Raw genomic sequence first — 20,678 nt, 5'->3', positions numbered from 1 at the left:
TTCTGCTATGGGATCCTGCCAGGATTTGCAGAAAATGTTAAAGAAAACCTGGCCCTTTGTAACTTCCCAAAATCTGGAAAGGCCTGTGGTAGTTGCCAGCAAGTATGATGAGTTGATTGAACCTGGTTTTTAAGCTTCTTATGGTAATGAAGCTACCTGTGGGGGTGTTGCTCTGGTCAAACAATTTGGGAGTATTTCCTAGCTCATAGGCTCTTATACCAATTAATGAGCTCCCAGAATTGTTCCTGCCCAACAGTCTGACCTAGACTGCAAGCTTTTCAGAGGACTTCACGTTCTTTTGTATCTTGTGTAGTGTTGAATCTACCAAGGGCCCATAATTTGTCTAGTCTCTCTCATAATCTGATCTTGGAGCCCCGCTGAACTCCAGTTATTTGTCTGCAATTTGTCAATAGAATTTTTGGAAATATTCTTGCAGGTTTTATCGGATATGATGCCATAACACTTTGAAAACTCCAGCAATAGAATATGGTTTTGAAGTTCCTGCTAACCCAAAAGCAAAATGTCAGTCTTTTAATGTTCTTGGGTTGGGGCATGGATGGGTATGGCTAGTCCAGATTCCAGAAATAAATTAAGTATTCCAAAAGGTGTTTAAAATTAATCTGACAACTGAAGTATATCCTTCCTGTTCCTGTCTTACAGAGCAATGAACCTCATGAAACCATGCCAATTGCTGCCTTTGGACAGAAACAACGGCCTTCAAGGTTCTTTATGACCCCTCCCCGATTGCATTATACACCTTCACTCCAGTCTCCAATTACAGTAAGTTACTTTTTTCACGTAGTATTAATCATTGAAATATTTTCTGATACATGTTGAAGCTGTTACCTTAAACATTTTTTGAGATTAATTTTATGAGGTTATTCAACAAGACAAAAATTCTAGCAAATCCCTCTAAAAATAAGCTACTAAATTAAGTGTTCTTTCTTGTATAGGACAGTGATCCTTTATTAGGACAATCTTCGTGGAAAAACAAAATTTCAGGCACAGATAGCGAAACATTAGGAGGCTTTCCAGTAGAATTCCTCATTCAAGTGGTAAGTGTTAACTGCAGCTCTTAACTTTGTTGTGTGTTGTCCTTTTGTGCTTATTCTTCTAATTCTTCTGCAGCGAAATGGCCTTCTGTTGATTTATGACAGATATGGTGATATTCAAAATAACTTTTGAAAATATGTTAAAAATATTTGGGTTTATTGCCCCACCCCAATCCTTCTTAATTTTCTCACTTGTTCATAAGTTTTGAAATATGCTGCTCTTGAGACCGCAGGGGGAACTTATGTTTCCAGAAGTCTGTCTTTATTTTTCCCAGCTCTACCAGATGGTCTAAAAAAAGATATTGTTTCTACCTGTAAACTTTGTACTGTGTTAAGGCTTTTTTTATTTTATTTAAAATATACTTGCATTACACAGAGAACATTTGCCTATGTGCATTATCATATATTGTATTTTATGTTCTGTAATGACCTACCCTCTTGGAGAAGAAAAGAAGCACTCTTTTTCCCTGAAAGCAAACATAGAGGTTATAAATAAGAAAACTATTTTTGACTATATCTTTATGAAATAATTCCTCAGTTCCTAAGTGATTTTTGTCCACCAGTTCAGAAGAGCACAGACAAGTAATGTGAGGAAGCTGAGATTCATTGAATATCAAAACTCATCAAAGCATGCTACTTTTCAGGATGATGGAAGAACATAATTGCTCACGTTGGCTTAGCTTGAGATCTGTGATTGAATTCTTTAACAATGAAAGCTATTTTGAACATGCTAAAGGAAGTTGGAATGGTCAGAGTTTAACATACGAAGAACCAGGAAATAATATTGCTAAAAGTTTCTCAACTTTCAGAGTGTATGTAATTGATCAAAAGAATCAAATTGTGTCTGTAGCTCGCATGAGACACTAATATTTTGGCCGTTCAACGTATATTAATTTTATTGGACAGAATGATCTATTCAGGTTTTTAGAGGAAACTTAGTGCATGAAGCTGATTTTGAAAAAAGTGGCTTGGCATCTTAGCTTAGCTAAGAAAAATTAAAACAAATGCAGTTGCCATAAGATTAATTATGTTAAAAAATGAAATACACAAAAGATACAGTTTAGCAGCATAACCAAAACTGGTATCTGCAGCTATCCTACTTGAGTCGCTAAGCATGATCGCTGAGGTGTATACGCTAAGGTGTATTGAGATTTACAACTGTTTAGTGCGTCAAGTTGATCAGTTTATGATATTTCTTCCGTATTTTAAATCTGAAAATGTGTGATTTCTTAGTCAGGTTTCATGGTATATTACTAGTTATAAGGAAATCTGAGTTTTAAAAGTATAGGCCTCTTGTTTGTATTACAAATGGTGGCGTTTTACAAAGATAGCGCACTAATAGGTATTTTTAATCATAGAACCATAGAATGGGTTGGGTTGGAAGGGACCTTAAAGATCATCTAGTTCCAACCCTGCTGCCATGGGCAGGGACACCTTCCACTAGACCAGGTTGCTCCCAGCCCCGTCCAGCCTGGCCTTGAACACCCCCAGGGATGGGCACCCACAGCTGCTCTGGGCAGCCTGTTACAGCACCCCACCACCCTCACAGTGAAGGATTTCTTCCTAACAGCTCATCTAAATCTACTCTCTTTCAGTTTAAAACCACTATCCCCTGTCATGTCACTACATGCCCTTGAAGGGCATTTTTGCTTGAAGGTTTTTGAAATATTTTGAACAAAATCAAGCCACAGATTTTTGGCATTTGTTTACATGAGCAACTTAATACTTTATCCAGCTTTTTGCTAAAGAATCATGAGGCTTAAAAAAAAACATTTATAGAGGGACTGTGCTTTATTTTTAAGCCTAGCATCTTAAGCATTTTAAGCATCAAGTTTTTTATTGGAAGTTTAAGGATGGTACTGAAATATTTGGTGTTGTGAAATACACGTGAGTGGTGAATACTGATTATTGATTGCACTGCATTCACCAGTCCGGATGTATTTTTATGTTAAAGGTGACTGTTAAAGATGTTGTAGCCTTTGTTATACACTGGTACAGTAAAAATGTCAAAGCCCTCATTGTGATTTAATGGTGATTCAGGAAGTAAATGGTCAGAAAATGTTTGATTCAGAAAAAACTTTCTGGAGAGCTATTGCCTGGCGATTATTTGTGATACCATGAATAAACAATTTAATGGGAAAACTTTATTTTGGACAAAACGGGGAAAATGCAACACACCTTGAATAAGATTTCAACCCATCCCCTTAGTTCTCTTTTTATGGGGTTTGAAATTAATTTGGAACAAAAGAAAGTGTAGCCAAAATCACATGCAGGCACTGACAAATAAATGTTAGGGATATTCTCTTTATGTATAATTTGCAGTTGTAAGTAAACTTTGGGACTTTGGGAAAATCAGCAATTGGATGCTGGATTTTTGACTGTTTCCTGCTTATGAAAATTCTGAAAATGTTCCATAGTAAGTTATTGCACACTTTAGTTTGAACTGCTTGTGTTCTTCTAAATAGCCTTTTGACTGAAAAAAATGAAATCTGAAGTATGAATCTAAACATACTGGTTGGGTTGTTCCTTCGTGTCTTTTAATGTGGAAATGCATTGTACTAAAAGTTCATTTCCAGTTTAGTGAGAACTATAAATTATAACAGTAAACAGGATGAGTTGTGCTGAAAATAGAACTGTTAGGCAAGAATTTCTCAAGGAAAATAAGGTTGAACTGAGTGGAAGCATTTGCTGATGATACTGGCAAATGAAAATGGGAAACTATTTAACAAAATGTACCAATGAGAGAAAGCTGGTAGATACCACAGATACAGTGGAAGGTCAGAGTTTCGTGTAGAAAGAATCAGATTATCTTGATCACTGGGCTATGTCTGGGAATAGAGTGACTATAATACAAAATCCAAGCTCATGGAAAATGTGGGCCCTGTAGCCTGGAGTATGTCTGGACATCAAAGTAGATGTTAAGCACCAAATAGCTTGCAAGTTCTGGGAACAAATAATATATTCTACATTAAGCTGGGGACTCACCACCTTCATGAGGGAGAAGGACTTAGACCTGTTAGGCAGCTGCTGCATGGCGATGACAGCAGAGCCTGACGAGTAACTTTTTGGCAGCAAGGGCAGATGGTGCACAATGCTTTCCTTTCTCCCAGGTGTGTTTTTGCCAGCATGAGCATTCGTGTGAGGTGGTAGAAACTAGATCAGAGAGAAAATCCAGCCCACAAGTAACAGTTTTAAAACTTTTTTTTCTTGCCTTTTCTGAATTCATTGTTTTGTTGTTATCGGTTCCCGGATTGGTTCTTCACATAGCTGCAAAAATGCAAGTGCTGGCTCAGCACAAGCATCAGGGGGACGGCGTAAGGACAGAAATGAGCAGCTGCAATTGGAATAGTGATAACCTTCCAATTATCGCCTCTGTGAGTCTGACCATGGCTTGCCATCCAGTCCTGAGATGCATCTGGCCAAGTATGAGTGGCAGAAAGAGATGTATTGATGCCATTTTACAGGTTTAGTTACAGATCTGTTACTTGAAATACTGGTACAGGCTTCTTCCCATTGCTCACGTTCAGGAAAGATGATAGTGAATAGAAAAAAGACACACAAAGGGCCACAAAAGTTCAGGAGATGGAGAGCCTTTTATGGGAGAGGAGACTGGAAAGGCTTGGGTTTTGATTAGTCTGGTGAAGGAACAGTGGAGAAGAGATGTGTTTACCGTCTCTGAATAAACAGGGATAAATACAAAGAGGGAGAGGAGAGGCTGTATTTAACTGAAAAACGGCTTTGGCAGAACAGATTACTGTGAAGTGAACAAGAACTCGTTTAACATGGAAATTCCAAGAATATTCATAATTAGCTGAAAGAGGTCCTGGAACAATTTTCCATTAGGACTTGTGAGGGCAAGAAACCTGGCTGTGTTAAGACTGAACTTGAAAATCAGTAAAGGGGACTATATATGAGCAGACATGTTGAACTAGGAGTCCCTCTTCCTCCCAGTCCCACGTTCCACTCCTAGGATGCAGAGTTAACCCCCTTTGAAATGTGTCAAAGCTGAAATCTTGGTTCAGTTTACATGAGTAATAAAACTCTTGCTGTTTGTAGCTGAGCTAGGATTTCTCTCGGGGCCCTAGGCAGTATGAATGGTTTCAGGAGTGATGTGTGTGTTGAGAGCGCTCCCAGTGATTTCCGCTTCAGACTGCTAGTTCCCAAGGGCAGGAGAAACAGGGTATTCCCATGATGAAAGAGGGAAATGGAAAGCCCAGAGTTGTTCTGTATAAAATAGACCCAGGCTCTGTACCAGGTTTTACTGCAGGAGTGTACGCAGAGGGCTGGTGTCGGTCCAGAGCACAGCTGTAAACTGTGGGGGGGAAAAAGGTGTGGGTAAGGTGAGCGATAGGAACTGCAGCACATGGTGGTACCACCCTTTGCTTTCCTTCAGGCTGCATAAAAAGAAGATTCTTGATTCTTCAGCCTCTAGCTGGCCATAAATTATATTAGTCTTCCTACAGGGAATTTCAGCTGGTGGATTTTAGCATTCTCCAATCTAGGGTACTTGAAAATGCTTTAAGAATCTCTGGAAAATCCATCATTTAATTTTAATTAAATTTTTTTCTGCATCTTAACTTGAGGAACAACCGAGAAATGTATTTTAAAATGATGAAAGAAACACACATTTTATTATCTTGAATTTCTATAGCATTTCAAAACTGCTTAAGGACCTATTCATTCTAAAAATAGTTCCTTTGTTTTAGACCAGGTTATCGAAAATCCTTATGATCAAGAAGGAACACATCAAACAATTGAGAGAAATGAATACAGAAGCAGAAAAGCTGGTGAGAGTGTTCTCTTTTCAATTCTTAAAACAGGATATGCTTTAACAGCTAATGCAAGTAGACGTAATTAAAACTAGAGTCTAGATAAAATCTATATTTTATCACTTTCTATGATGTGAAATTTTTATTATTTTTTTTTTAAAGACAATCCAGAGAAGTCAGTTGTTTCAAATACGATTCTCCTTTGAAAGCATTATGCTTTGGAAACTGATTAATGTTAACATTGAGAACATATGTCTGTTGACATGTAAAGTAAGGAAATACTATGTACTTGGAGAATCTCAGGTATAAGTTTATATGGTAAAATATTTATCATAATTTTATTTTGCAGATGGTAAGTACTTATTTAGCTTTCTGGCTAAAACAATAACTCATTTCAGAGATTTTCTATATAAAGCTCTGAGTGCCCTTGACCGGTATTTAAAATTACAATACCAGAGCAGCTACAGCATAATTAGCAGGAGCAGAATAGTTTTTCTTGCTAGGCTTTATCTAATCATCAGTCAGTAAATCAAAATGATAAGAATGCCTCTTTTACCACCCCTGTCTTTCAATCAACTTGAAAGTGGAAAGCTCTCAGTCTCAACCTTCTGCTAGCATCCATTCAGACAGTTGTCTCTACAACGTACAGACAGAAGCCTAAAGGTTTGTGGAGGGGAAGAGGAGTCCTTTTTATTTCTTGAAACCAGAAAGCTGGGCTTTTTTTAAATATTTGAATGTTGACGGATTTGATTTATTGTGGTGAGATTTCCCTCTTTGTCCCTTCAGTGATCATGTGCACATGTGTGTTCTGTTATTCTGCTTCCTGCTGCCCCATCCCTATGTTTCTGTAATTTTCTTCTATTGTGCTGCAATGCTGCTCTTCAAAACCTTGTTATCATTTCCATTACTAATTCTTCTTTTTCCTGCGCATGAAATGTTTTGTCTTTTAAATTTGCATATTAATAATTAAAATAGATGCAAAAAGAAGCAGGATTAAGACACACCATTGCAACCTGTAACTCTGATACTGAAAAATTAGGAATTCTTCCTAAAACAAACTAAAAAACATTTTGTTTTTACTGAGATATTAGTACTTTTGCATATATAAGGAAATCCATAGGAATGACATTAGCTTTCCTCTGACAAGAATCCAGATATTAACATGTCGCTCCGCTACTAAGTCATAAATTAACTGTATTGTTATTTTCCTTTATATTCTTATTCCACAAAATTGAAAGAGCGAAAAAGCAACAGGGAAGAAGGGGATCTAGAAATAAACGTTAAATTTGATATATTTTAGCTCAGTTGTAGCCTAGATAAGGACTTTGAGATACTTTCAGTTTCTTCCCTTGTGATGTTTCCTTTGCAAACCAGCAATCATAAAGCAACCTCTGTAACTATTCAAGGCTGTCCTGATAAAAATAGAGGATGTGATACCTTCCTATTGGGCCATATTCTTAGCCTGTCTTCTAATCCTCTTTGTCCCTTGGCAATCCCATCTCTGCTTGTGCTGCTGAGTATATGTTGTTTCTCCTTTAAAATGTGTTTTCTTTGAACAAGAATCTTTTTCCAGCACCAGCCCACTTGAACATCAGTAACACACCTGAACATGGAGAAAATTAAATCTTTTGAGTTCATTGAAGTATAGTTTCATTTTCAGACTCTAATAATAATTAATTCAATTGTGATTTGATAATTGTTAGAGTAACACCACTGTTTGGTTTAAACCAATCATTTTATGGTGACTTTTTAACGACTGATCCAATATAGAAATAAACAGAACTGACCAAAATCAGAACTGCTACTGAATGTAGTCCATTATTATCTGGCAATAATAATAAGCTTACCTGAGGCAGGGGATACCTTCAGAGGTGCTGTTAGTACACACAGCTGCACATTTTCTATTTCATTTTTCTGAAAGGACAGCTTATTAGTAGGTAAGCGTCTTGACATCACTATACTAGCTTGCTTGCAGGCTATAAACAAGCTACTGTGTACATAAAACAGTAAACACTTTTCTGATAGCCATTTGGATGAAAAAATCTAAACAAAAAGGATGGGTAGTTCATTTTTTCACTTAACCTGTGATAAAGACAAGGTAAAGGTGGTGCTGGTTGTTCCACAGAAGCATGTAGATGCCAGTGACAAAGATGTTACCTGATTCCATCTTCTGAAAGCCATTGTCTTTTGTCTGCCTGTTCAGCTGTTTGTCAGTGTTCCCAGATCTTGGATTGCTCCCTGATCAGAACCAGTGCTAGTGCTGAGAAAAATGTCTTTCATTGTCACTAGTATAGAATGCCCTTAGCCTGTCGTCTCTGATGGAGAATTCGCAATTGTCTGTGGCTTTCACAGCTAACCTGGAGTAGTACAGTCTGCTCTAGGGGGGCTGCTCACCGAAGATGATCTGAAAGTTCCCATTTTTCCCTTACATTCCAGAGCTACAGGAAGTATGTCAAATTTATGCTGGTTTCCAGTTTGCTTTTAGGTGAATGTTGAAGTTACAGTGTTAGTTTAAAGCCCTATTAATCTGGTATTCAGGCTTGTAAATCCCTGGAGATCATTTCAGTGATTAAGTTTAATGGGAACTGAACTGAACTGATAACTGAAACTTTGCTTTTGAGTTTTTGACTTGGATCCTCCTGATGGAGGCTCTTGACTTTGCAGTTTGCTTTATCTCATGGTGTAAAACCTATAGCCACAGGTTTGATTGCACAAGGTACCTGTATCTCAGACTTGTGGCTGAGAAGCAGTGGAAATACATCCAGCTTATCTTGCAAGAGGCCATTTGTGGAGGAAATTTTATAATATATCGTAAATATCACACATTCTGAAAACAGTGTAAGAAAAAAGTACTCTATTGTGGCATTTATTTTTTGTGGAAAATTGTGCTTACCCAAAATACGTAAGGTACCATATGTAAGCTCTACTAACTTCCTTATTTGGCACAACTGTTAGCTGTAACAAAGGGTACGTAGCACTGAGTCATCCTCAGGTGACCACTAACTTACTAGGCAACTGCGCCTCCCATCCTGCAGCAGAGGTGGTTGTGGCCATATTGTCCTGTCCTGTTCTCCTTCTGACAGGGCAGGTTTCTGTTCATACAGTAGAGAGAAGCCCTAACCAACCCCTGCAGAAATCAGCAGGTCAGGCCACCGTCTTCTACTGTAGCATTTACCACCACAGGTATCATGGTGTTTTATAAAGAGAATAAAAGCATAGTAGTTACTACACAGTTGTCACTTGGAGTTTTAAATAGCGATACTTACATTTTAATATTCTGTATGTTAACGTTTTTCTATAAAACATTGGGATTTCAAATCTCTCTGTTATTTTCAAGTGAAAATTCCTTTTGATGAGTTCAAGAGATATAAATGTACAGTATCGCATTAACTTTAATATGCTTTGTCTTTTCCACAGAAATCCTATTCTATGCCAATAGGCATCGAGTTTCAGAGGAGATATGCAACTATTGTGCTAGATCTAGAGCAACTAAACAAAGACTTAAATAAAGTTTTGCATAAAGTTCAACAGTATTGTTATGAGGTAAGGTTTTGCTGGAATCACTATGTACTTGTTGGGTTTGCTTAACCTAAGTACAAAAAAATAATTAGAATTTCCTGGGAATAGGGTGTAGGTGGGGGTCACTTTGAAATGAAACTAGTAGTAGCTGTCGGATTCCTTCTCTCTCTGCCTCAGCCTTTGTCTCTGTTTCTTTCACTGGAACGTAGACACTTCCGTTGATGCCAGTGGCCAGTTTTGAAATAGACATATGTGTTTGTAAAGGAAGAAAAAACCCTGTGTTACTACGTACCTGTGAACTCTCTTTGAAATAGTTTGTCATTTCACACGTACACCCAATGCAAAAGAGATCTTCATTCTTCATTTCTCTTCATTCTGTCTATGCAGCTTGCTCCTGACCAGGGCCTCCAGCCTGCTGACCAGCCAACAGACCTGAGGCGCAGGTGTGAAGAGGAGGCTCAGGAGATCGTCAGGCAAGCGAATTCCTCGACAACAGGACAGCTTTGTGTTGAGAGTGAAAATTTAACTGATCTTATCTCTAGACTTACAGCAATATTACTGCAAATTAAGGTAAAATACTTGCAAAAAAATAGTTTCTCCTGTAAAATGCATAGCATTAAAGCTCTGCCGGTTTCTTTGTGCCAAACTGTGAGAACACTTTTTGTTTTCTTCTCCTACAGTGTCTAGCAGAAGGAGGTGATCTGAATTCCTTTGAATTTAAATCACTAACAGATTCATTAAATGACATTAAGAATTCAATAGACTCCTCAAATATCAGGTATTACTTTTATGAATATTTAATTCTTAATTACACATTTTGTGCCAGCAAGCAATTCTTACTGTATTTTAAAGCTGAGCAATGATTATAATTAAGGGTTTTAATCTGGTAACTTTTACTTACAGGAATGGTCCTCTTTAAAAGAGAGCTTCTTAAAGGGAGTGAAACTAGCAGTTTTCTGTTTGAACTTATTAGTGAAGTAACCTGATTTTTTAAAAAAATGAAACAAAGTGCTAAACTGATGCAGCAACAACTAGACTTTCTTCCTCTTCAGTCATTTATGACAACTAATACATTATTTTAGAACGTTTTCAGACTTTGAAATCCCACTAATAATTTCTTTAAACCACAGAACAGTACAATTTCAGTATTCTTTTTACACAGTTACTCAACCTCTTGTCTGTAAATATCAAAAGTTGGCACATGAGACAATTATAGCTTCTGACCAGCTTCCATTAGCAATATTTTAAACTGAGGAACAGAAGAACAGCCATATTGTGCCAGGTCAAAGCCCATCTAGTCTAGATGGGCCATTTTTTAACAGTTGTCACAAGCAGGTGCCTGAGGAGGCATTATAAAAATAGCAAGAATTTGGTAATACTCATCTGGAGTACACTGCAGCCTCCAGCAATGTGTGACCAGGATTTATTTTTTTTTTATAATTATAATGCTGCTAAATTACATAATTTAGAAAATATACCTGAATGCTAAGTGTTTCCTTATATCCTCTGTACTTGTATTGCTACATAATAATGGGAGGCTGCACACATGAGTTTGTTTTTTGGTTTTGGTTTTTTTTTTTTTTTGCAAAGATAGTAGGATGGCCTTCTGATTTAAAAACTATTATTGAGAAATGCTGGTTTATAGCATTTTTCATTAGTAAAACGGAAAATAAACCCCGAATATTAGTGAAAATTCACGATAATCAACACTGCAAATTGCATGTTGGAGTGGATTCAGCTAAAGGCTGGTGTACATTGTTAAGAAGATGATGATGTTTCCATTTCACTGTACTTATTCAGGGCATTTTAGCATCTCTTCATAATATTTTAATTTCATTAACTCTGGTCATGTTAAAGTCTTCTTTAAAGTACCCGAGTCAGTAACTGCTGATTTCGTCCAGTGCTTGTGCAAATACTATTTTCACATTTGTCTCAATCAAGTTGCATTAGTATTACTACTTTCCAATTCCTCTGAATTTTTGTATCGGCTGTGTTCATACCTTGACTTTCACTGTAGAAATATTCGGACACAACTCTTCAATGTGAGGTTTAACGCTTTTTTTCTTCTTCTTTTCTTCCTGTAGTTGTTTTCAGAATAATGTTGAGATCCATGTTGCACATATTCAGAGTGGTCTGAGCCAGATGGGAAATTTACATGCTTTTGCAGCTAATAACACCAACAGAGACTGAAAACTTTCTTTCAAGTGTACAGCAAGTAGTTCTGGAAAATCCTCTTCCTTTATATAGGCTTCACCAAATATCCTAACTGCCAGAAGATAAGGGAAAAGAAAACCTCTCGGAAAGGACCCTTTGAAATATATTATATCTGCTTCTCAAGAAAACCAGCATTACTGGCCAGCGTTACATTAGATTTCTCCATTTGTTATTCACATACAGTAGTTTTGCTAACTGGTAATCTCATAGTGATTGCATTTATTATAATAAACTTGAAAACATACTTTCCTATAATTTGAAGTTAGTTTTTAAAATTTCAGATGAGTTCTGCACACCTCTTGCTGTTGGCTGTCCTGGTATGTTAGAAGTGATGAAGAGGAAATGGCTCAAATGAGTAGCCACACGGCAGGTCTTTGTCATGTAAAGCTTGCCCCTGCCGAGGCACCGAGTCGCCTTTTCTGCCTTCGGGTGGCGCGGGGACAACGCAGGCTGAGTGTTCCTCATCTGGAGAAGCAGCAGCAGGGTATGGACAGAAGCTGTAAAGCTGAGGATGTTGGGCAGGTCCATCGATCAGTCAATGTCTTGTTGGAACTTTTAATTTATCATAACTTATAGAAGGACTATAATGAAGGAATATAAAAATGTAACTGGTAACTTTCTGGAAAAAGATTGGTTATGGTTTCTTCCCTTCAAACAGGGTGAAAGAGGCTTTAGTTGGTATTTTATGTAAACGACTGGTTAAACATACTGTTTTTCCAAATTTTTGTTTGTTTTGCACAACTTTTAAATTAGATTACTGGTTATCCAACAATACCCAACATATATAAATATGAAGATTTTTATAAGTAAAGATAACCAGTGAGATAAACTGCAAAAATGAAAAGTGACAACCTGCCTATGAGTACCTTTTGGAATGTTAATCTTGTAAAAAGTGTGTATTGGTTTGTTTAAATAGTCTTGTAAAGCTTCTGTGTAATGAATTGTTTCCAGATATGAATTTTCAGAGATAGCTGTAGAGATGTTTTTGATTCTTTTAGATGCCTCATTAAATGAGGTTTTTTATATGTTAATGTATAAAGGATATGTAAACAGGTTTATTTTCAATTTTAAAATTTTGTATAGTTTAAAGATGCTTCTGTATTCTGTGTTGGTATTGTGCCACTGCAAAACTTTAGTGCAGAGTTTATATTTAGCTAAACTTGTTCTGTTAATTAAGAGAAATGCATAAATCTTTTATTCTCAATGAAATTTGTAACTCTGAATAAATTGACCTATGAGAATTGATATATTTCACAGAAATGCAAACTCTTTTGCAGATGGTCTCAGGTCATTTTTTTTTTAACAACAGAAGTTAATTGCTGAAAATGAAACATTGTAAGGACAAGGTGAGTAGCTGTTTTAAAAGGTATTTTGAAACTTTGCAAGGGATATTAAAAATAATGCTGAATGCTAATTTTGCTGACTCACCTGTGGAAATTTACCTCTCATAGTGCAATAGAATCTTGTAGTGGCCTTTGCAATTGCTTTTGTGATTATGTTACCCGTTATTTTGTGGTGTTACCATCTGACAGCAGGAGGCTAACTTTGCCCTGTCGATAACAAGCATCCCAAACTGAGGGGGAGGGAAGCTGTAGGCACCAGCAGATACCACTACCATGGATGGTGCTCGGCAAAGAGGATTTGGAACCTGCTTTTCCTGACAAACTTATTTCTTGCGGGACACAGAATACATTGTTTCAACCACCACACTCCCATCTTGACTCCAATTCCATCGGTGTGATGGTTTTTACGTGTAGATTCTTCAGTGTGCTCTTTCCAACATGTTTTGTGTTGATGGGGGATTTTTTTAATCATTGCAGGGTTATGTCATATAACAGGAAGATACATGATTTGTGATAAGCCTGTCTGTGTGCTTTCACATGTCATTGGGCCAGCTGCTGCAGGCAACGTGGGCGTACATCCCTGACTCCTTCCAGGGGCCACGTTTCTCCTGATGTGTTGGGTCAGAGCTAATGGTGCTCAGTTTTGGTGAAATACAGTAACAAATAGGACTGCTTCAGCTGCACGTGGCCTAAGCCTAGTGGGAATCTGAAGAACTCTCTGCAACTGCTGCAACTTAAGGCTGCAGGAGTAGAATGAGTTCGTTTGGCTTCAGTCAGTACCCTTGAATTCCCGCTGCACCCCCAGGAACTGGTGGTCTCATTTTCTGCTGCCTCATGTAAGTGCTTCTCCTCAGGGGCCTTCCCAACCCCGAACGCAACAGCTCCTTGGGCACCGGTGCCCACTTGGGGCGGACGGGACCTGGTGGTGGGTGGGTGGGTGGGTTTTGCTTTATGTTTTTTTCAAGAGGGGCTCTGGTTTTTGGAGGGAGAGTATGAATCTGCAACCCTGCCCTGCGCCCCACCCTTACAGGCTTGAGGTGCAGCTGTCCCAGACCTTGCGAGCACAGGTACGTTACAGGGTGACTGAGGGATTTAGTGCGTTGGTAACCTTATTCTGTGGGACACGGCTGCTCATACAGGGTGTTTCTGCTGCCAGTGCATGGGTCACTTTTTCTGTGCTTCCAAACCATCGGAGCCTCCTGGCATTCGGGTGCTCTTCTATAACTGGAGTCTTGGAATGGGCTCTGCAAGGCTGTTTTGTAGGCGGGAAGAATTGGCCTTATCCTCAAAATATATAGTGACATTATCCTTCCTTAATAAATTCATTGACTGAATTACAGGAGAGGCTTCTGTTACTACCTGACCTGCTCCTGTGACAGGGTGACCCACTCTGCAGGTGAGGGAAGGACTGTGGACAGCTGGGCGTGTGCTGCATGGGGCACAAAGCACACGGAGCCACAACGCGCTGGCACTGGGCACAGGGGTGTCCCCAGGGCTCACTGACTGCCCCTGGTGTGCCCAAGGAGGCCAGCAGTGCCCTGGCTAGTGTCAGAGCCAGCGGGGCCAGCGATTGTCCCCCCCCGTGCTGAATGCTGGGCCCCTCACGGCCAGAGGGATGCTGAGGGGCTGGGGGCAGGCGGGGGTCAGTCTCCTCTCCCAGGTAACAGCCTACAGGACAAGAGGGAACGGCCTCAAGTTGTGCCAGGGGAGGCGTAGGTTGGATATTAGGAAAAATTTCTTCACTGAAAGGGTGGTCAAACACTGGAACAGGCTGCCCAGGGGAGCGACTGTCCCTGGAGACACTTAAGACGTACAGATGCGGTGCTCAGGGCATGGTTCAGCGGTGGACTCGGCAGTCCTGGGTTAACGGTTGGACTGAATGATTTTAAGGGTCTTTTCCAACCTAAATGATTCCATATTCATCCTCAGTAGAGAGCCATTCAGCCCACTCCTATCATGTAACAGCCTCGGTGTAGTCCCCAACACTCGAGTTCAAAGCTAAAACACCTTTACCGCCCTCACAAAACACTCCCACTTGTCTGTGGTTAAACTTGGCTGAAGCGGCAGAGTTGAGGCCTTTGTCTGAGCAGGACAAGGGTCTGGGGCTGTGCTCCTCGCGCCATGAACTTGCGTTTTCCTTCAGGGATGGGGGTGGTTGTTTAGAGCAGATCTAAAGGCTTAAGGCAGTTGGTGTCACCTGTCCTCCAGCTCTCCAGGGAAGAACCTGCGGCTGGGATGGGGGATGGCCCCTTACCCTGCTGGGGTAAGAAACCCTGTCCCAGGTACGCACACGAGTAAAGCAAAAATGTAAACCTTTATTTTTTTTTCCTCCTCAGTCAAAAAGTCCCAACAGACCACCCCAACTGTCCCAAGTTTCCCAAGACCCACCCCCACGGTGGATTTGGTTAGCTTTTTGGCTAAAGAAGGTTAAATAGAAATACAAAAACCCGCATATGGGAATCTTTACATACAGTGTACAAAGATGCCCGCAGCTGACGGAGCTGACCTGTATCTTCCTCCAATAAATAGGTAAAAATCAGTTACTACCGGATAAAGTGCAACAGTGGCCGAGCCGGGGTGAGGTGGCGGGGCCGGGGCTCTGACACCCCCCCGGGGCTCAGAGGGCGCAGAAGGCGCCCAGGCCCGTCTCCTCCCACTCCGAGCCCGACTCCGAGTAGCCGCTGGTGTCCTCGGCGTCCGAGACGGGCGAGTACTGGCCGCAGAGGGCGCGGGCCGGCGGGCAGGGCCTTCCCCCCGCCACGCAGGCGGCCGGGGCGCCCCCGGGCTGGCCGGGCAGGCAGCCGCCGGGGCCGGGGGGCAAGGCGGCGGCCGGCGGCCACGCGTAGGGGCCCGAGCCCCCCTCCTTGGGCTGGAGGCGCTGGGCCAGCGCGTAGCGGGGCCGCTGCGGGGCGGCGAAGCGGGGCGGCCGCGGGTGGCCGGGCGGCGGCTCCGCGGGGCCGGGCCGGGGCGGCCCCCGCTGGCGGCGGGACTTGGCCCGCCGGTTCTGGAACCAGACCTGGGGGAGAGAGGCGGGTGAGGGCGGGCGGGGGCGGCCCGGGGGGCGCGGCGCGGCCCGGCGCCCTCACCTGGATGCGGGACTCGGGGATCTGCGTGGCGTCGGCCAGCTTCTCCCGCAGGTAGATGTCGGGGTACATGGTGTCCCGGAAGACCAGCTCCAGCGTCTCCAGCTGCGCCGCCGTGAAGCTGGTCCGCTTACGACGCTGCGAGGCCGCCGGCGCCCCCTCCGACGGCTCCGCCGCCCCCCCGGCCCGGCCCGCCGGGGGCAGCGCGCTGAGGGCGGGCGAGGCCGGCCCGGGCCCCCCGCCGCCCCCCGCCCACCTGCCGGCGGGGAAGGCGGGTCGCTCCGCCGGCGGCCCCCCGAAGCGCAGCGCGGCCATGGCAGCGGGCCAGGAGGGGCCCGGGTCGCCCCGCCGCCCTTTATAGCCGGGGCGGGGGGCGGGGGATCCGGGGGCGGCGGCACGGCCCCGTGGGCAGGTGGGCAGGGGGCTGCGGGCACCCCGCCGCGCCCCGCAGCCCGCCCCGGCCCCACGCGTGCCCCTGGGCCAGGCCGGTGGGGGCAGGTCGCCACCCGCAGGGGCCTGGCCCGCCGCTGGGGCGCTCCTGGACGCGGTGCAGCACCGGGGCTGGCACGGGGAGGGGGGTCGGCCAGCTCCTGCCCGCTTTGCCGCTGAGGGGTCTCGCACAGCGTCAGGCTCCAGGTAGACGAGTTACCCCTTCCCGTGGCCGCCCCGTTTGCGGCGCTTGGCTGCGGGCTGTGCGGCCGGTGCATGGCCTCTGCGCCGGCGGCTGCTGCAGAAATACCTTCCTTAAGATGCGGGTTAACCGCACCTGCAGGGCCCCAGCGGCTCGTTCGGGGCAGGGGCAGGCGCTGGAGCCATCACCTTTCCCACCCACTCGCCAGCCCAATGCTGCTGCCGTAACTGAGGAGGCCTCACGCCAGAACGCTGCCTGTGCGCCCCAACAGGATACACCTTCGGAAGGGTCCGTCCTCCTTTGGCCTTACCGTCTGGTAACATCCACAGGACTGTCTCCTGTGCAAAATGACTTTGTACAAAAATCGGTGTCTTGATTGTTAAAAGCCATTTTTGAAGGTTTTATTCCTAAAGTGTTTGTACCTTTTTGCTTTTACGCACGCAGCGATCCAGGTGCTGTCATTCATGAAGTTTCTAGGTCATCTGTTCCCGAAATCGCAGCCTGTAGCCGTTGGTCAGAGACACGAGCCCTGGGCACATTCTCCGTCAGCAGCATAATGGGAGGGCACGTTGGTGTGGAAGGGCGCAGGTGAGCGGTGATCTAGAAAGCCTGGGCAGCCTTATTTTCAGTTTTTTAATAAAAGACTTGGGGAGGGTTGAATTACTCTGCAGACTCTGTACAGATTTAGAAGATGCCACAGGTGGCACCAAAAGAGAATTAGTCCATATTACATTTACGTGACAACTATTTTACTCTGTTTTAGGTTGCGTAATGTTTGCTGAAAAGCGTGAGCAGAGGTTTCTTTCCTGTGTAATGCAGGATAGAGATGTGACATCCTTTAGGTTTCTGAAGGATTTAATCCTGCTTTGAATGATGCCCTTGTAGGGATGTTGACTTTAGTTCCTAGGATTTGGTTGAGGTGGATTAAGTGCGCCAGACAGAGCATGCGGCTTTTCAGGGAAACATGTTATTCTCACACATGTACACGTGCCACTCACAGCAGCAGCACCCCAGGCTCAAGTAGCTGCTGGCACCGCAGGCGCCCCACTCTTCACCCCCATCCTGCTGCTTTCCTAGTAGCTGAGTGGGTTGCTAAGCCACGTGCGAGTCCATGCAGTGTGATCAGGGAACTAGTCCAAATTAAATTCACTGTACAGTAACGGTTATTATTTTTATCCAGATCTGGGATTCCTCGCCCATGGGTCACCAGCAACCCTGGGACAGCTGTACAAGCAACAGGGCACTGCCAGGTGGAGCAGGAGGGAAACTGGGGAATCCCATCTGGGGCTGCCACCACCTGGATGTGACGCTGAGCTAGATGGGGACGAAAAGGACAGGCTGCCCAGGAGCATGGTGGTTTTCCGTGTCAGACTTCCCATCAGGGCAACGGCTTTATCAATGTATATTGAATCCATACTCAGGAAAGAGTGAGTACTGGGAGCTAACAGACCTATTCCCAACTCATAAATCTGGAAATGGGCTGGCTCTTTGATCTCTGTGGGCCAAAAGCCGCCTCAGTTCCCTTGCACTTTACAGTACCAGAGGTGTTCCAATAGGGATCTTGTAACAGCACCTAACGTGCTTCCCCTGGTGAGGAAATGAATGGAGATGTTTCCCAGGCCTGGAAGCTTTTATTAAGAGATACGGGTGTAATATTCCTAGACTATTAAAAAGAGAAAAAAAAGTCCATTATGTTACAGTAGAGGAAACATAACTTCTGCACGCTAAACTTCATTGCAGTACATCTTGTGTATGGGTGCAGTTTGACCTCCGGTTCTGCGAAGGGAGAAGGAAGCCTGTGTTTTGCAGCTCTATCAAACGGGCTGGGAACACCTGTGCTACTGTGACTGAACCACGTGGACAAAGCAGTCGGTGCCCTTAATGCAGCCAGTATTTGCACACATGGGCTTCAGGCTATGGGGTTCACGCTCAGTCACCACATCACCCATCTGCAGATGGTTGCATCTTCTAGCAGACGTTCCTGCAGCTTACGCACGAGCGGCTGAGGCAGCCGTGGGCAGGCCTGGCCGCGCTGCCTGACCACACACCTTTGGTGCTGGCCACTGTTTACTTCCGCTCCCTCCGCTTTCCTTTCCTGGGCTGGCTGGCTAATTGGGCGGGTTGACATATCTTGGTGATGAGTCCTCTTCTGCATACTAGCAGTATGTGCTGGACACGAAAGCAGAGCAATTCTGGGGCGAGACCAGAGCCCAGGAATCTTATTTTCCCTTTCCCGTTGCTCAAAGCATCACACGCTGATTTCCTCTGTGGGATCCTGGTGGCTGCCCTGCTGTATTGGCTTGGTTTGAAAGGGATCTAACGTTGCAGAAAGGCAAGGGGGACGGTGCTCTCTAATCGTAAAGGAGTGTGCTGTTAGCTGGAGATCAGAGTAGGAGGCTTTTGCCTCCTCCTAGGCAAGCAGGACGGCATGAAAGACAGCTCTTTGCTTTCTGCCAGTTCTCCCCCCTCCCAACGCTGGCACACCTCTCTGCAGCTCCCACAGAGTGTCATCCCACCGACGTGCTAAAAGCAATGCCTGCGAGGTACTGCAGTATGCCTCCTGCAGCAAGAAAAAAGCACTGTGTCTGGATTTGGCAGAGTTTCCCCTCCCTAGCGAGAAGCTTTGCATCCTGCTGTGCCCCTTGTAGTCTGACAAGGAGGTTTCCAGTGCCTCGCCGGTGCCAGCATCTGCATGGAGTTATACCTGGGTAAGGGCTGGAGGCATTTAGGAAGACAATCAGACTTTCGTCCCTTCCTATTTTGCATACTTGCTTTTATTTGTGTCCTGTCTAGGCACAAAGGGGGATTTTTACTTCTTCCCTCAAGACACAGAGCCAATAAGTCCAGGAGTGGCTTGCTATTTGAAATGGAGATGGTGAAAATTGAGGTAGCTGCCTCCGAGGGAAGAGCAGGCTACCTGTGCGGATAGCAGAGCTTACTGCCTGCTTCAGGAGCTGCTCACAGTGACCTTCGCTCTATTTCTCAAGAGAAACTCCTTGTGCTTTTGTCCATGCTGGGGGTACCTCTACACTGAGGTGCCTGTGCCGAGGGGCTCTCACAATGCGAAATGTACTTGCACCTGCAATGAGAACACAGTTTTAAAAGCTTCAGGTGGAGAACACGCTATCATGTCACCGCTGCCAGCTCTGAGCATCCAGCGAGGATAAGACAGGCTCTGAAACAGTAAGTTTTGGAGTAGAAAGGGGAGATGGGCCCTGTGCAGAGTTTGCTGGCCTGCTGGCTACTTAGCCCTTCGCATATCAAGCCAGGGAGCTTCCCTCAGGCTGCTGGGGGCCACAACATCATCTTTTAAACGTGCAGATTAAGATCCTGCCTTACGTGACTAGAGGAGCCGGGGCTTGGGAAGCATCTCAGAATGCATGGCAAGAGTGGGCGGCAGTGTGACATTCAGTCGTGTCTTTGCTGCCAAAACAAACGCACCCCTTTAGGTAACTAACACATGCGAGCAGTTCTGCTGCTCAGTCCCAGAGGGGATGAGGCACGAGGGGTTTCACTGCGCAGTGGTTTGTAACCACTGGTACGGCCTTCGCTGTGTTCAAACTCCTCTGGCTTGTCACAGCACTCCGTTCCTTCTAGGACTCTGCAGGGAGACAGCTCTTGCACAGGGTTTTTTCATTCCAGCAAAGCTTATTATTTTTGTCTTTAACGTGAATTCTCTGGTGTCTAAACCCAAGACTGAAGCTTTTAGTAGCACAAATTTAGTGGTCTCTTGTCTACCTGACTAAACTTGCAAAGACCTGGTAGTTTGGAGATCTCGATTCCTACATCATTTTTAATTGAAACTGGCCAGCAGGTTCAAAGCTTGTACTGGGAGACTGACCAAAAAGGGAACAGTGGTCTCACACCCCCGATTTCCTTAACTAGAAAGTTTAAGAAAAAACAAACCCACATTTTTGCAGTTAAGACTTAGCTTAAGTTTAAGCTATATTGAAGAAGCAATGCCTGTATAACTATCTCACAAATAAAACTAATTGCAGACCAGACACATTTTTATGATTTTATACATAACTACATTTGCTCCAGAGCTTCTGCTGGCATGAAAATGC

At 43.8% G+C, this 20,678-nt stretch overlaps 2 protein-coding genes across 7 annotated transcripts in view; one reads left to right on the top strand and one right to left on the bottom strand.

Moving 5' to 3' along the window:
- Positions 1-12,820, top strand: part of LIN9 (lin-9 DREAM MuvB core complex component) — a 40,001-nt gene extending 27,181 nt beyond the window's left edge. For all 6 annotated transcript variants that reach the window (XM_037405758.1, XM_037405755.1, XM_037405756.1 and 3 more), the window contains 7 exons: positions 661-780; positions 954-1,055; positions 5,759-5,839; positions 9,239-9,364; positions 9,728-9,910; positions 10,021-10,118; positions 11,425-12,820. In XM_037405758.1, the coding sequence (XP_037261655.1) occupies positions 661-780; positions 954-1,055; positions 5,759-5,839; positions 9,239-9,364; positions 9,728-9,910; positions 10,021-10,118; positions 11,425-11,530 (816 nt within the window). In that variant the 3' untranslated portion in view covers positions 11,531-12,820. The remainder of the gene's footprint in view (positions 1-660; positions 781-953; positions 1,056-5,758; positions 5,840-9,238; positions 9,365-9,727; positions 9,911-10,020; positions 10,119-11,424) is intronic.
- A 2,123-nt stretch (positions 12,821-14,943) lies between these two features.
- Positions 14,944-16,559, bottom strand: MIXL1 (Mix paired-like homeobox). The gene is made up of 2 exons (XM_037405691.1): positions 15,984-16,559; positions 14,944-15,913 (listed from the first exon to the last, which is right to left on the bottom strand). Exons 1-2 carry the CDS (start codon positions 16,293-16,295, stop codon positions 15,515-15,517), a joined length of 711 nt encoding a protein of 236 aa, XP_037261588.1. The 5' UTR covers positions 16,296-16,559; the 3' UTR covers positions 14,944-15,514.
- Between the last annotated feature and the right edge of the window lie 4,119 nt (positions 16,560-20,678).

This window comes from Falco rusticolus, chromosome 12, assembly GCF_015220075.1.
Source record: "Falco rusticolus isolate bFalRus1 chromosome 12, bFalRus1.pri, whole genome shotgun sequence".
In the NCBI taxonomy this organism is placed as follows: domain Eukaryota; kingdom Metazoa; phylum Chordata; class Aves; order Falconiformes; family Falconidae; genus Falco; species Falco rusticolus.
This window is presented reverse-complemented; position numbering and strand designations above follow the sequence as displayed.